General features: G+C 40.8%; 2 protein-coding genes across 4 annotated transcripts in view; one reads left to right on the top strand and one right to left on the bottom strand.

The window, feature by feature from the left end:
- The window catches only part of LOC138961760 (baculoviral IAP repeat-containing protein 7-A-like), a 5,739-nt gene extending 1,018 nt beyond the window's left edge, over positions 1-4,721 (top strand). For all 3 annotated transcript variants that reach the window (XM_070333429.1, XM_070333431.1, XM_070333430.1), the window contains exons 2-5: positions 14-1,355; positions 2,536-2,729; positions 3,877-3,913; positions 4,417-4,721. In XM_070333429.1, the coding sequence (XP_070189530.1) occupies positions 431-1,355; positions 2,536-2,729; positions 3,877-3,913; positions 4,417-4,721 (1,461 nt within the window). In that variant the 5' untranslated portion in view covers positions 14-430. The remainder of the gene's footprint in view (positions 1-13; positions 1,356-2,535; positions 2,730-3,876; positions 3,914-4,416) is intronic.
- LOC138961759 (E3 ubiquitin-protein ligase XIAP-like) overlaps positions 4,132-17,500 on the bottom strand; it is a 13,831-nt gene continuing 462 nt past the window's right edge. The window contains exons 2-5 of the mRNA XM_070333428.1: positions 13,924-15,760; positions 13,309-13,502; positions 12,888-12,915; positions 4,132-10,190 (exon numbers count right to left, since the gene is read on the bottom strand). Of these exons, the coding sequence (XP_070189529.1) occupies positions 9,586-10,190; positions 12,888-12,915; positions 13,309-13,502; positions 13,924-14,863 (1,767 nt within the window). The 5' untranslated portion in view covers positions 14,864-15,760 and the 3' untranslated portion in view covers positions 4,132-9,585. The remainder of the gene's footprint in view (positions 10,191-12,887; positions 12,916-13,308; positions 13,503-13,923; positions 15,761-17,500) is intronic.

Below are 17,500 nucleotides of genomic sequence, written 5' to 3'. Positions count from 1 at the left end.
GCCACTCTTTCAGATCGCAGTCTGGACACTTCACGAAAGATTGGACAAGAACTGTGATTTTACCCTACGAGAATGTACGTGCTATGTATGCATGTTGATAGTGCGACAGCTTCCACAGAATGTAACAAGCCAACCCTGTAAAATAAATGTTTCTGGAGGTATTACAAAGCGACACAAACGTTTTGAATATGACCATTCCTGCCTTTACTCTAGGAATGCCACAGTGTTTCTCTCTTTCTTAACTGAACTAAAATGACTGAAAAAAGCAATGCATCTAGTCAGTATGAAATTGACGTTGATGATGAACAGTTTTTCTTTAAACTCCTATCGACACTGTCTAGCACTTGGTGAAATGAGTGAACTCTTGTTGACAAAGACTGTTCCAACCAGAGTTTTGCCAATGATTTCATAGGTGTCGCACGAAATCGCAATGTTAACAATACCGCGGGAAGTTTGGGACGCTGTTTGGTCTAATCAAGAACGAATCTGTTTTGAAGACTACAGGTTGTCAACCTTCATGTGTCTTAACTGGTTGTCTGTCTCAGTTATTCGGCTAGCTGCGAGTGGGTTTTACTATGATGCGATTCTTGATGACATCATTTGCTTTAGCTGTGGCATCTGCAAGCGAGACTGGGGCACATCAGAGAACAAAGTCGCCATTTCTCACTTACTTATTTCAAACAAATGTTTACATGCAAACTTTCGTGACAACAGAAATGTACCGGCCATATCTAGTTCTACATACCCCTCCATCCCGAGCTCCAACGATTTTGAGCTCACACCGAGCATGCAGTTTGGCATTCCGGAGGAAAATGAAAGCAGCAACAACGATGACGGAACATCTGAAGAACAAATGACACCTCGGACTCTCTCATCCGCTCGTTTTTCGGCTTTACAAACATCCAACCTTCAAAATCATTCAGATCACGTAGAATATAACGAAGAAATTAGGTGCGATGCAGGTCAGGAAAGTACAATTGGAGCGACTGCAAATGGAAGAATAATCCCTGTGCCAAGAGATAACCAAACGCAACCTGGAGATACTTTGGATGAAGAGAATGCTCGCCTACAAAACATGCCTCCTGACAAAGCAGCTAGATGGGACCAAGCAGAAGAATCTCTCAAAGCGAATCAACATGATGGTGAGTTTCAAGAAAACATGATACTCATCCAAGACTCCACTGAAAGTAAAGACAATGGCGGATCAGAACCAGAACAGTGTATACTGGACATGAGGCGCGCAGCCAGTCCAGAGAAGGCGTCAGTGAGCACCAGACTCTCCACCTTCGGTGACTGGCCAGGGCCAGGGCTGCCCAGTGCTCGCTCCCTTGTGATAGCTGGCTTCTACTACATGGGTACGTTGTCCTTCTCTCTTGGACGGGGTTATTTGCCTGTTTTCTTTGTTTCATTTTCTTTTTGCTTTAAAACAAATTTAACCAATTTAACGTGATTGCCTCGACAAATCTAGATAACAATTACTGTAAGATATTTGGTGGGTTGTTGACAGACCAGTATTTTCGCTGGTCTGAAAGGAGTATATTGTTTTCTGTAACATCTTCATTGACTGAGGCCCGAGGCCGAGGTTGATAAAGAAAATATTTAAGGCGAGATAGTCCCTTTAGGACTGACATAAAACTCAGGTCTTACAACAGCCCGCCAAACATTGCATTCTTTTCATATTTTCCCTTGGGAAAAAATAAATGCCAAACCATGGACAGGGAGCCACGTCAACAAAAGCATGTTCAGGCCCGTACAGCGCTGCAGCAGTCGAAGACAAGCGCAAAGAGTGTGATCAGGAGGTCATGCCAGTCAAAGCTAGTCAACGTTGTTATCGTCAGTATTTTGAGTTGATGGCATTGTAACAAATATGTTTGAAGTATGTTTGGTCAGTGCTTAGTGTATCCATACGCCGACTGGGCATAGCTATAAGTTTCTCTGAACGTCAAGTTCATCATGTGTCATTAGGGGTCAATCGGTTCGCATTTGAAGCTCACTGTTGTCCTGCATGTGTAACGTGTACTCAGTGGCTTTGCTACGAGACAGACAAATGGTTGGGTAGGTTCTATGTGTATATGTAATGCCTTTTTGTTTGTTTGTCTGAGGTTTTTTGATTGTAGGTTCGATTTTTGTTCAGACTTTTCGGTTTATCCGTTATATTTCATTGGGTCACGGCGAGGCGGTGTTCTGTCTTTGGCCAAGGAAAATCCAAAGAAAAGAGGCGAAGAAACTATTAGCATTACCATGGGCTGGTGGTCATTCTCACAACCTTTGGAATCGGCTATTTGTTACCCACCGACAAGCAGTTATTCGGTTGCTTGTGAATGAAAAGTCGAACAACTGTTGTCAGCAATTTCTGCGCCAAGTAAGTCAATTTAGCTAGTGTTCTCAAAACAACAACAATTAAACCGAATAGTGTGTGGGTGTCTGAAGGTGAAGGGTTATCTTGTCAGACAGAATGCTAATCTAATTAATGAAAATATGTAGGCTTCCATAATTCGTTTCGAAAATATGGACTTGTGTTTTTTTGACGTGCAGGAACTGGCGACAGTGTGCGCTGTTTCTACTGTGGCGTCACATTGCGTAACTGGAGAGAGCATGACGACCCTTGGCTTACCCACGTGCGATTTCGTTATTCTTGTGATTACGTCACGGCAGTCAAGGGAAAAGACTTCGTTATTACTTCTCGTTGCAACTTGGTTAAAGTTCAGACCGACTCATCCTTGTCAAATGTAAGTCAATATTCATGTTTTTGTGTGGATTGCTTTGCTGGTTTCTTGCGTCATAATTTTTTAAGGTATTTAAAATCAAAGGGATTTAAGACACTTAGATTTGAGTACTCAATACAGCTGATAATATCTATACAAATTGGCACTGCTTTGTTGCTCAGAATACTATGACAATCATAAAGGCGGGCAACATTGCATATTATATATTGCTAATGGAAGCAAACATAGAGAAATGAATAACATTCAGAATGCAACAGAAAGCAACCGGGATGACAACAAAACGCCATTTGTTCCTTTTGTACTGTTTATAATTACAAGACAACACACACACACACACACACACACACACACACACACACACATACACACACACAAACACACTGACGAGCGCGCGCGCGCACGCACGTACGCACGCACGCACGCACGCACGCACACACACACACGCGCACACACACACACACACACACACACACACAACCACACACACACACACACCCACACATACTATACAGAATGAATATTCTTCAATGAAAGAATTGGAGGTGTATATTGTTTGACAGAATACGACACAGCAAGCCATGTAGTATTCTGTTTATCCTACATGCTGTACTTTTACGCAAAACGTCCCGCAGTCGAGGCGTCTAAATTGAAGACGCTTCTTTTAAAACATCATCTCTTCCAAAGCCTCGTGCAATCTTTGATGTCAAAGCAAAGAAACGTCACTCTAGAAACTGTAGCGTGACATGTAAGTTCTAAAACTTCTTCCACGGGGAAACAGCAGGGGCAAAAGGGTTTTCATATTAGTTATGTTAATTCTAGTTATTGTAAAGCGTATTGAGCATATATATGATTATGCGCTATAGCAAATGTCCATTATTATTATTATAATTATTATTATTAATGACGTTTGTCTCGGTGACTATGACATCAGAAGCAGTGGTCCCTGCTAGACTAGTTTGACACGACTTCATGTACATGACATACACACGTGTGGTTTGAACGATATAGTGATCTCATTCACGTATGTAGGATAAATATATTTTCTAAATTTAGCTCATTTACCTGGCAATCCGTTTTGATGCCTGTGTTGCATTTTTTGTGTCGGAAATAATTATATGCGTACAGCGTTCGTTTTTCCTGTCATTTGCAGGAACGTTTGTCACCAAGCTTCAGTAATTCGGGCGTTGGTGAGTATTGCACACACACACACACACACACACACACACACACACACGCACGCACGCACGCACGCACGCACGCACGCACGCACGCACGCACACACACACACAGACACACCCAAACACACACACACAAACACACACACAAAAACACACACACACACACACACACACACACACACACACACACACAATGAAACATTCAGAATCCTTTGTAGATAACCATATAAGTTTAAATCACATTATATTTATTTTAAAGTATGTTTTTGAATAGGCAAAACTTGATTTCTTTACTCTCTGTTTGTTTGTTTGTATTTTGGAATATGTGTGTCAAATGAAACTAACGCTTATGCCTGAGTTAAAAACAAATTATTGGCACAGATATCTGGCACACTTTTAAATTTTAGTCTCGGTTCAAACGAAGGGATGATTTCATCGCATGCAAAAACTTGAACAATTCTGGCAAGTTTAGTAATAATCACCAGAAGTAATATTGATGATGAAAATTACAGAGACCCGAGAGATAAGGGGTCAAGGAAACAGCCCTTCTCAGACCACCGAATTGGCCACCAAGTTGGAACAAGTAAAGAAGCCAAGTGACACAGCAGAAGCGACCAACTCAGATGAGCCACCGATGCCAGATCATCAATGTCTTCGAAGGTTTCCCTTGTGTATCGTTTGTTGTGAGAGGTCAGCGGACACTATATTTCTGCCTTGTGGACATTTGTGCACGTGCGAGGTGTGTGCTGATAGTTTAAGTCAGTGCTGTCTGTGTCGTGACCGTATCAGGGGCACAGCTCATGTTTATTTTGAATGAATATACTTCCCTGTGATGATGATTTAAAGAGACAGCATTTTGACTGAGAACTCTTGTGATCATATATATTTCAGGATTTCATTACAGCTTGATTGCTTTTACGATATGGTTGCTTTGTGTACTTAAAGTTTGTTTGAAATGTTCAAGGATAGTCAATTATACTGTTAGAAACGGGGATCCAGTGCCTTATCCTCTGAAAACATACATAGCTATTCACAGCGAGCCAAAAACACAAGCATTTCTTAGTTTAAATGAGAAATTCTTTTATTGCTGGTACTTCATGTGGGATTACGCGAAATGTGGCATACCAGGGAGAAATTCGTTGTGGGACTTTTTGAAATGAGATGCAGTTGCCGTTCCTTTCAGTGACACGACCGAACGCTACGCGCAGCTCATTGAACGCATATGAAAAAGCAAGCAGTCATTTTTCAAGCGGGCTGTACTGCGCTTCACTTCGTATATTACGAACATGGTGAACGTTGAGTTTTGACAAATTAGATATGCCACTGACAGGTTTGATTATAACTACCGGCATTACACCAATGTTTCAGTTATTTCTTAATAACTACTACATCAAGACTTTGACTGAAGAGTGGACACTAATTTTATGTAATGAGAAGGGCAAGCTTTATCATTGCATTTCTAATCTTCACATCTTCAAATGTTAAGTTTCCGTATTTTCAGAATAACTGTTTTACATTTGTGATAAGTGTCAATGTTCGAGTGCATGATTCAATGACGTTGTTTATTGTTTCTTATTGATGTTGGTGTAAATTGTGTTCATATTTGTGTTATGCTTTCACCAAACGAATATACTTAAACGGGTATGAATGTACAGTACATTTCTGCATTACAGTGTATTAACTATCAGTGCATTAGATGGTGTTTGCAAATGTAACCTCTTGAAAACATTGACACAAGTAATACATCGAGACTGTTATAAATGAACACTATCAATTGTTATCTGTTTGTTTGTATGTTTGTTTGTTTTGTTTGTCTGTTTGCTTTTAAATGTCCAACAGGTTACTGATTGTGAATAATCAGAGTATTTGCGCGTGCGTGCGTGTGTGTGTGTGTGTGTGTGTGTGTGTGTGTGTGTGTGTGTGTGTGTATGTGTGTGTGTGGTTGAAACAAGTAAAGAAGGTTTTTTTTAAATCAAAATTTGATGATAACCCTGCAGGCATGAACAGATGGAATATGTATTTTTACAACCTGAACTGGAAACAAATTTTTGATAAATGTTTTAAAGCAACTAAGGACACACAGTTAAGATGGTTCCAGACCAGATTGCTTCATCGCATTCTTGGTGTTGCTAGCCGTTTATTTGTTCAACAGATTCTTGACAGCCCCCTTTGTGCCTTTTGTAAAAACGAAAATGAAACCATTTCCCATATATTTTGGTACTGCCCGCTTAGTCGAACATTTTGGACTGATTCGGAAGATTTGTTAAACAGAAGTTGTATTTACTGCGCAATTGTTCTTTTTACAGAAGAATTTATTTTGTTTGATTGTATGAACAATGTTAACGTAGATGTGGTTTTGGATTTTATTATTTTGTTTGTAAAGTTTTATATTTATAAGAGTAAGTTACAAGAGACAAGACCACTGTTAGAAATATTTTTAAGAAATTTGAAACAGATTTGTAATAGAAAAATATTCCAGTTTCATTGCTGGTAACATTACCAAATTTGTAGAATGATGGTCCTCATATGAAAAGTTGGTTAGGTAGTACGCTAGGTTGTGCAGAGATGTGATGATTTGTGTTTATATATATATATATGACTTCGAAATTTACCATAAACGTTATCGTCGCACGTCCCAAAGTACAACATTCACATTACCCATTAGCACCAACATTTAAATCGAAAATTAAGGTTTTTTTCTCAAGAAAATTATTTTTTAATCTTAACAAATGGAGAAAAAAACATGCAAAGGTTCCTGCCATTAATGCTACGTGTTTGCGTGTGTGTTTGCACGTGTGTCTGTGTGAAAGTGTTATTCCTTGTTATCGTGTTACTTTTCAACTTATTCTAACAATCGCGAATAAAGCCACCTCCCCTCTCTCACACTCACACACACATTCTTTATCTCTCTCTGTCAGACCTTTGCATACAGAGTTATTATATCGGGGTTTTTGTGATCTTTATTAATGTGGGTATATTATTTTTATAATATTATGAAATCATTTAAATATTTAACATTAATTGATTACATGTTCCGACACATTACTTTTTCACACACAGATTCTTTTTCTAGGCTCCTAAGAGGTTTAAAGCGAACGTCATCAACACAATGAGTACTTGGGAAATCATCAACGCATTTTTAAGTGAGTTTCCGTGTAGAACGGTTCAGAGAAAACTACTGGACCGATCTGTATGACACTTGACAAGAGAGTTCCACGGTAAGATATCCCAATAGGCTTTTTTCATTTGTTCAATAAGTATCTTTGATGACTTCATATCCGGCTTTTTGTAATTGTTGAGGCGGAACTGTCACGCCCTCATGTTGCAACCAAATTTATTGAAATTGTGGTCACGCAATCTTTGACTCAGTCCGGACTTTGGGATTGCAGTTCAGCTCGGAAGCGTAAACATTAGTTAATCAGTTTGCTCATTAAAGTTGTCATTCAAAAATAATTTTTACTTACAGATTAAAAAGTCATTGTATTGTAATCCTCATCATTTAAATTCCAAAATATATAGATGTTATGTTCACTTTACAAACGCGCTCAGAATTACAGAAAATAAGTTGAGTATAATGTTCCCATGCTTCGCGGAGACGAGCGTGACCCGTTTCGGTCTTCGGGTATGATTTGCAAATACTATTACAATGTAGTCTCGCCGATGACTGGTTTTGGGAGTTGATCTTTTTGTGTGATGCCTACAGATTGTCTTAATGTTGTTATATATCGCTTCACACGACTTGTTTATACTTAATCTTAACGTAGCACCTACCAACATTATTGCGACAGTTTTCGCAGCCCAACTAAAGCATTCATTCTCATGCCATTCCATTCATACTTTATGGGTTATTTAGGCAATCCAATTGGCTATCTGGCCAACTTTCAGAACAAAGATTCTTTTACAGGGGTCATGTGACCGCCGCTCAAAATCAACCCGACAAAAACTGCCCTTAATAGAGCAGCGGTCACGGGACCCCTGTGAAATAAATTTGATCCGAAATGTGCCTCAGATAGCCAAGTGGAGTGCCTTAAATGGCATATGAAGTTTGAATGACATGACACGGGAATGAGTGCTTTAGGTCAGCTACAAAAACTGTCGCAATAATTGTGTTTGCTAAATGTAGTATACTTTAAGTTCAGATTATATTGTTTTGGTTAAACAATGTTTTATTTGTATGTACATATGATACATTTTGACATATGAAAACAACAAGCTGGTTGTTATTTCAAAGATCGATTTTATCTTTCAAAATGTTATGCAAGCGTTATTTTTAGTTTGACAAAATGTCACGCGAATTTCAACAGGATCAGGAAAATCTTCCGGAAATCAGGATCAAGTGAAAATATCACCTGGGTTTTTCATCCTACCAAGGATTAAAAAACACCTCCAGAAAATGTATGCCCGGAAAAGAGAACCTGGACGTTATAGGCCCTTAGACACCCTTTGCAGTACTATGTCAATAACAGTCACAAACTGATCCAAAAATAACATGTATGCACTGTTAGTTCCATTAAGCATGTTAAACAGTCTTGTCAAATACCCCGTGATAATTTGTGCTATTGGCAGACGTGTTCTACATTTAACAGTATGCTGTCAAAAAAAGAAAAAGATAATACAACTTGAATGAGCAAGCAAACGAACAAAGTAAGAACCAAGCAGATGATAAGCTATTTACTTGTATCAAACCCAATGACACGCACGCAAAAGAATCACAAAAGAAGTGCACCAAAAAGGAGACATCACTGAATTCAGGTGCGGAATAAAAAGTAAACAATGAAACACTCGTATGTCATATGCAATGCACAAAACTGTGATTCCTAATTACATATATTGATTTTCAGAACACTTTAGAATACAAATCCAACAAAATTGATGAACAATTGAAATATCTCTACTTTGCATGTGCATAACAAGTGATGACTACCAGATGTTACATGTACATGTTATAAACAACGCGCTCGTTTATATACCTTCTATTCGTTGCTTCTCTCTACTTCTCAGCTTGTCTGTAAAACATCTCCAGATACTACTGGATTGAGGTTGAAGCCACTATTTTACTTAAGTTTCTATTCTTTCTGAACCATCCTGAAGAAGGCAGTTTCGTGCCGAAATATTGATATAAACGTGCCTATCCTGGTTACTGGTGTGTTTTCTTTCTATGTATAAGTCAGCGTCAAGCTTTTCCGCTAATATATGTCGCTGAAGCCACTATTTTACTGTACATTAGCGACAAGCTTGTCCATTTATATTGGTCACTTAACTTTTGATCGATTTTTACTAGAAACAGACGAAGCTATTTTTTGTTATCTTTATTTTATTCCTTACAAAACTCATCTTAATACGAGACAGGTTTAGACAAAACATGTTTGTGAACATTGCGGAAGCCTCTTACTAGTATACTCTAATTTGCTTTATTGTATGCTTTAAGTTTGTTCACCATTATATAGGCCTGAACTGGCTATAAACTAATAGTTGCTTTATGCACTGAGATTCATATTCACGCGTCAGGCTATTCAAAAATGATTCCAAGCTGCACAATGCCATCCTGTATTTGTTTATTCGGTTGTTAGTTTGTTTGAACTTGGGTCTTCAGAAACAATACGTATTTTTTGTTAAGTTCTCAGGACATCCCTCTCGAAATGCACATTCAGTAGTGGAGATTCTCGAACTTTCATTAGAGCTTACTCCATGTAAACATGCGCGGTGCCCCTGATCCTGTCATGGCAAAGACAACACTCCCTGACAGATGCAGCGCACGCCTCGCACGTGCAAAGGTGTCCACAGGGCAGAAAGATGGTGTCCACTGACCTATTTCTGCACACCCGGCACGTGACTCGCTGACGCAGACGACGATTAGTGTCATGAAGACTTTGCAAGTAGGTCGCTTCTTCCTGGTTACCGATGACCCTCGTTGTGTTGTTGGAATGTTCTGTAGACACGGATGTGTGTGTCTGTCTTGCTGTTTGTTGTGTTGCTGTTGCTTCTTGGTGCTCTGGAAACAGATGCGATGTGGTTGCGTGTGTCTCAGATGAAGTATGTTCTCCATCAGTTTGTAGGTCTTCTGGACGAGGAAGGCTTGCACTGACGCTGTTCTGTGTTGATGCGACCTCGACTCTTGTGCCTCCATCGCCCACCTGTGCTCCTGTGTTGAGAGTGCGTGGAATTGTGTAGCCCTCAGCTGATCTATTCTTGGGGCTAGTGTTGTCTCGTGAAGTGGTGTCTGAGTGAGGGGTAGCCGGAGCTGTGCTGTTTCTTGGTGGAGCACGGTAGTTGCTGACATTGCTGACTGCAACAAATAAATGAATACATAAATAAATAACTCTAATTCAGAAAACAAATAATTCAACGAATTTCCATGCGAGTTTGTCCCAGGCTTCAGAATTCACTTTAAACAAAATAACCGGCAGAAGCTCGTAATATATTTCTTGTCAACTGTATTGAGAATCAGGGTCCCCACTGGTTTTTAGAAACAAAATTCCATGACTTTTCCATGACTTTCCATGAGCCTCAATAACATTTTCCATGACTAGATCCACAGGTCGCCATTTCCGAACACGCAAACTTTTTACGTCTTGTCAGTCACTGCCAGTTTTGACACTGGCTTGCTTTGCACTGAATTTGAGTCAGTTTGTACGCAGTGTCTCTTCGACAAGCAAGTCAAGCATTTGCAACGCAGTCAGATTATCAGTAATGTTTGCTGGTCCTGTCATTTCACTAAACTGGACCAGCCACTGTTTGTATCCATCTGCACTTTCGTAAATTCCGTTTCGTAACCGTCACTAAGACTTGACGAACTGTCATTTTTTTCACCGCGATACACAGTTCATTGCGAAGATCTTCCTCGGTAATTCGTTCAAATTCCGCATACTTTTTGTTGTCAAGAAACAACTCGAAAGAAAGTTTCAAACTCATCATCCTCCATCTTGCTTGTCGAAGCGCTAAAGTACTTTATCGATGCAAAAACAAAAGCAGAAAACTTCGACGAAACCGACTCAAATGCAGCGCAGACGACACGACGAGATAACGGAAGGAAGTGAGCCTCGCTTTGGCTCAAGTGCCGTTAAAAATACCGTTATTCTCGTATGCAAATACGAACGAGAAGTTGGTCATACGAACAAGCTGGCAAAGGGGGGGGGGGGGGGGGGGATGGCTGGGCAACGAAAATCGCCGCTGGCGTGCTAAAGGTTAATTTATCTTTCTTTCTTTTTTTTGTTAAATTCCATGACTTTCCATGACTTGAATTGAAATTCCATGACTTTCCAGGCCTGGAAAATTAAAAATCAAATTCCATGACTTTCCAGGTTTTCCATGACCTGTACGAACCCTGGAGAATGCTCACTTTTAAACACATTGAATGCAGGGACAAAAGATCACCATGCTTACTTGTAGGGCGGGAGAAAGCGTATCATCTGCTGGAAAGGAGATGCAACCAAGAAGGTACGGAAAAAGGAGAGGCATGGGTCAAGGGAAAAGACTCTACACTGAATTTGAACAGTCTGTACTTTTGTGATTATTTTCCCCCTGCTATTGGTCTATCCATTTCCTGTTCATTTTAGCCAAAATGATGGTCGAGGATAGGTTTCTCTGCGAATGAATAGAACTGTGTGAAAGTGTTATGTAGACTCTGTGCTTTATTCATGGCGACCAGGTAATGCCTTCAAGTACCAGCAAGTTTTCATCACAAAACAATCATAAACATAGGGAGTTACAACGAGAATAAATCTATCCAAAAGATGCAAATAAAACGAACGGGAAGGGTGGAATTTAGTAAATGAATTAAAAAGGCACGCCTTTTGAATAAGTGAATGCAAGTGTTCGACATTTGTTTACTGCACACACGCAGAAGCCAAGTCTTCGAAACAGTCTATGAAACTAATAAAGCATACGTGTTCGCTTGAGTTCGTGTCCCTTTTGTGTTTCGTTTTATCATTGTATTACGTTTAAACTGAATAAAATCTTGATCAAACCAAACCAAACCAACTTTTCATCTACAAACACTCTATTTTGGCATCATTTGAATAAAACAAGGAATGCACAAATAAGGTAAAGGGGTAAGAAGGTATAGGTTCACAAGCTCTCTATCAAGTTTAAACGCAGTTCAAGATTATAATGAGCTATTTGTTGGCGTGCACAGATTAGCAACAGCTTTGAGCATATATGTACATGTAACTTCTGTTAGTCACAATGTTTCTAGATGCACAAGGAGAGTGAATGATCGTAGAGACAGAGTCAGACAGTGAGAAGGACAACGACAAAAAGAGACACAGACAGACATTTGGGGAGGGAGAGAGAGAGAGAGAGAGAGAGAGAGAGAGAAAGAGAGAAAGAGAGAGAGAGAGAGAGATGTGACGCAGTAGTCCCCCTTGTCACAGGAAACTGCTCTGGTTTCATTGAGTTGTCTTCCTGTCAAAGCATGACCTATTTATAGGAGCTCAACGTTGTTGGTTCGTCGGTAGAAAAGCACATCCCTGAGATGTGCAGTAGCTGTTTGTGATGGGTTTTGGCTGCTCTTGTCACCCAGGGCCGGACCCAGGGGGGGGGGGGGGGGTTCCAGGGGTTCCGGAACCCCACCCCTGGAAAAAGCATGTTCCTTGCTTTGAGTGTTTTATTTGTTTTTTTTACTAGTTTTAGCACCAAAACAATGCTGCTCTTAACCCTCAAAACAAGGCCCAGAATGCACCAGATTGCACAGATTTTAACCGTTTTTCAAAAATGTTCCGGGGGAGCATGCCCCCGGACCCCCCTAGTTCGCAAGTGCCCCCCAAAAAAGGAGGAACCCCCCCCTTACAACTCATTTGGTCCGGCCTTGTCACCTTGTATGCTCTTGTGAACCTTTGTGTACCTAATGGCAGTATTATAGGGATATTAAATTAGCTCTAAAATCTCAATTCTCTTTGAGGGTAAATCGTTTGCTTCGTTCACTTGGTTTCATTGAGAAGATCTATAAGTTAAGATTTAGTTTCTGTATTTCCGGGATACTTACTGTCTGCTTGAAGATGTGACTCACATTCCTGCAAAACAAAATGGTAACAATGACAAAAAGGTCAATGCATAAATAAACAGAGTAGATAATAGATACATGAATACATGCAATAAAATGTTTTGAAAAAGCAATGATGCCAGGCATCCAAATCTATAAAGGCGACAACATCACAAAATAGACAGAGAGAGAGAGAGAGAGAGAGAGAGAGAGAGAGAGAGAGAGAGAGAGAGAGAGAGAGAGAGAGATGCACACACACATACACACACATCCCACCCACCCCTCCACACACACACACGCTCAGAAACACGCACATAACGAAAATGCATTGGACTTGCAAGAAACTATTCAAAACTTGATTTTTCTGTTAAAAATATTGAAATGCATAATTATCTTGTATGGTGAACTAAATGTCTTGACTTACAATCGGCGTAGAAGACACAGGATGGCCGGTTGCAAGTTTGACCTGTGTCTGACAAATGAAGTCTTCTCCCTTGACTGTCATGACGTAATCGCAGGAAAAACGAAATCGCACGTGGGTCTCCCAAGGATCGTCATTCTCTCTCCAGTTACGCAATGTGACGCCACAGTAGAAGCAGCGCACACTGTCACCTGTTCCTGTTGAATACATATATACCATTATTTACGGATTGTCTCTTTGCGAGTCGCTGTCTTGTTTGTATTCATACTAGAGGACGTTTTCAAACAAATTATGATCCTTTGCTCTGTTATCGCACAGCCACATGTACATCCGCTCATTCCTCCAATCGTCCAGTAGCACACAGTATTTAACAGAACAATGCAAAAACATCCATATGTTTAAAGTTGAGAAAATAAATGCAGCCTAAACTCAACTGCAAACAAAGCCAGAACCTTTACAAACATTTTCTAAAAGAGAAGGAAAGTAAGAGATTAGATGTAATCAGCAACTGCATGAAGACATCAGTTTATGTGCAAAACATTTGACATCGAAAACGCTGAGTTTCAAGCCCTCGTCGGATTAAATTTAGTACCGAAAAGAAAATTAACAGCTTTATACCCATGCAGTAGAAGCCAGCGATGACGAGGGACCGAGGACTGGGCAGTCCTGCCGCCGGCCAGTCGGAGAAGGTGGACAGTCGGACTCTCACTGACGCATTCGACGGACAAGCAGCCCGTCTCATGTCCAGACTGTCTCCCTCGGAGTCTTCTTGCAATTGTTCTTGGTCGCCATTGCTTGCAGCGTGTCCCAGAAAACTGCTGCTGTCTGGAAATGCTTCTGGTGCCTGAACGGGTTGAATAGGGGAATGAAAACCCTGAAATGTCGGCGGTTGATTGGACAACGTATCAAAGCTTCTTGGGTAAACGTGTCCGTTGAGTTCAATGTCTGCAAAGGTCACAGCAGATTCTCCGCCGGAAATGTCTCTTTCTCCTTTGCCTTTGGTGGAAATGGGTTGCATCATTTCCAGACTTGAGCCACCCAGAATTTCCACTCCGTTGCTCTGTGTTGATGGCAGACCATTTGCGTGTTTGGGAGAAAAATATGAAGTGAAGAATGAAACAGACGATTGGCCTTGTGAATCAGTGGTTTCCTCTTCTGTGAAAGAGGCATCGGCATTGTCACTATCATTTTGCCGTGTTGAATCCGGGAACGAGACTTGAAGGATGTCGTGTTTTATTGGAACGTTTGTTTGGTCTCGGGAATTTGCATGCAGACAGTTCGGAGAAATACTCAGGTGAATTGCGGTAACTTGCCCTTCCTCGTGTGTCCACTGACGCTTGGTGACGTGGCAACTAAAGCATGTAATGTCATCCAGTTCTTCCGCATAGTAGAATCCAGACTGCGCGAGACGAATTGGCGACACAGCCAGGTCCAGTTTTGCAAACGTTGAAAGCCGGGCAAATTCAAATCGGTATGTTTGATGTGTAGTTGAAGAGCGAAAAGAAGCTGAATCGTTTAGTAAGCTTGGATATTGTCTTTCGTGGTTAAAAAACGCCATCTTGAGTTTTTGATAACGCTTACAGTATCTGGAGTTGAATTGTCAACAGCAAATTGATGAAGACACGCGCTCTGTTAAGCAATACAGAATCGCCTTATTTACAATGTCAGTGGAGAGTACGCAGCCCTAGCAACCACATAGCTGGACTATGTAAAGTTTATTAAGAAAAAGTCCCGATCTTACGCTTTCTGTCTTGGTGTTAAAACTGAAAATGCTGCGTTACATCTTGGATTTAAGCTCGTAAATGTCCAAGACGTTCATGACTGTGCGAGGGAGTTTGTTTTACAATATTTGGAACACCCGTGAACGTAATTCTTCGCACACGCTATCATGATCATCAGTGTCAAAAAAAAAAGTTCTTTCTCTCTCTCGTTTGGCCTGACCTTCACAAGGTTTTATTTTCTTCTGTAGGTATTTGCACGTTACAACTTTCTGTAGAAGTGTAAACCTTTGTTTGTTTCGCTGTCGCCATCTGCAAGGCTGCTGTCGCTATTCCCTTTGGATTTTCTCATCTCAATGACCACGTGCACGCAAAGATTGGAAATGTCAGGGGATGCCCTCTTCGTTAGCACACTCTCATAATACAGAGTACGACAGGTGCCAAAGTTGTCCCTAACCTTGTCATGAATAGGGTCACTAGTGTCATGGGCAATATCGTTTCTAAAACTGCGATTTCCCATTTGCTTCAATGGGTATTGAGTTAATGTTTTTATTAAAACAAAATTAAGTCATTGCTATCCAACCACAACATGACAAAATGCGAACCACAGACTGAGGAACACTCTGGCGCAGCAACCAAAGCACGGGCTTGTTGGTTGTTGCGCACGCTGTTTGTCGGAGAGTTCAACCTTTGCTGCTCCTACATCTCATAGTGTCTGGACTGTACCTTGAAGTAGCCTGACAAAAAGAAGAAATAAGTTAGCAGTAGTATTTGTTTACTCATGTTTTGCAAGATTGGAAATAAATAATTTCGCAGTGTGTTTGTGGAAGGAAGCTAGTTTGCAACTGTGACTGTTATAAGACATTAGTTAACAACAACAATACATACACACAAACGTAAATACACACACACACCCACACACACACACACACACACACACACACACACACACACACGCATACACACGTGACGCACGCACGCACACACATACAAACGTAAACACAAACGTACACACACACATCCAACAATACATACACACAAACGTAAATACACACACACACATACATACACACACACACACACACACACACAAACACACACACACACACACACAAACACACACACACAAACACACACACACACACACACACACGTAAATAGCCACGCACGCACGCGCAAACATACAAACGTAAACACAAACGTACGCACACACATCCACACACACACACACACACAGAAACACACGCACCTATATGTGTGGATGGTTACCTAAGAGGCGGCACTGGGTGCAGTGCCTTTCTAGTGCACTTGCACTACAACAGCACTGGGTGCAGTACTCGCTCCGGCATCGAAGAATTTTGCACTAAAAAATGCACAAAATTTGACCTATTTCGTCGCCTATAGAGGACGGAAAGAATGTCATTTTGAACATTGTTATGACATTCTTTCCGTCAAAAAAGTCAATTTAACGGTGTTAAATGAAGCGACCATCCACACAATTAGGTTGCCATCCAGAGTTTAAATTGCCATCCACGTGTGGATGGTTGCCTTATGGTGATTTAGGCAACCAAACCTGTGGAAACATGGGTACACACACACACACACACACACACACACACACACACACACACACACACACACACACACACACACACACACACACATGGAAAGAAGCAGAGCACCAAATACATAAGTTGAGAAAGGAAATTTAATTTTTACTTGTTCATCGTTACAATATGACGTCAGAGCTATTTTTAGATTCTACGCAAATGGCAGTCTAGTCATGTTTTTTAGATCGAAAACCTCCCGCCGACCGCCATTAAAATTAATATATAGGGCCAATCTGTCTGTCTGTGTCAGTGCGTGTTTGTCTATACCCGTGAGTCAGTGTGTTTCTCTTTAAGGCAAAACAATTTTGTTTGAACAAAAAGCAATACATACGCATGCCCAATCAGAGTTACTGCAACAACAAAAATAATACATATATTTTTCAAAACTCAATTACAAAAAAAAAATTCCGCTTCGCTAGCTGAGACCACACGTCAAACGTTTGGAAAATGTCACGGTTCTTTTAACAACAGGCACTCGTCACGAGGTGGGCGGGGCCTGTGTCTTACTTGGATGTCAATAGTAGTAGTCTTGAGAGCGCACAGGCCCCGCCCACTTTGATCCCGACCCGCTCGTGACGAGTGCCTGTGCTTCTTAACACTCGGCTACAGTGTGTGGATTGACAGAGCAACGTCTGAATATCGATTTTAGACACTGCTGCTTGCAAATTGTCACGTTCTGTCCACCGACTTACACTATTTATGTAAGGCACGGCACAGTATATAGGCTACACATTATTATTCGTTGTACTGTTTATCTAGCTTCTGCTAAATCACACGAATTGAATGCATCAACAGGAGTCATGTCTTCTTCTTCTTCTTCTTTCTTGGTATGGACTGGGTTCATCCGAACGTCTGTAGTCCAGCGGC

This window comes from Littorina saxatilis, linkage group LG3, assembly GCF_037325665.1.
Source record: "Littorina saxatilis isolate snail1 linkage group LG3, US_GU_Lsax_2.0, whole genome shotgun sequence".
Taxonomy (NCBI): domain Eukaryota; kingdom Metazoa; phylum Mollusca; class Gastropoda; order Littorinimorpha; family Littorinidae; genus Littorina; species Littorina saxatilis.
This window is presented reverse-complemented; position numbering and strand designations above follow the sequence as displayed.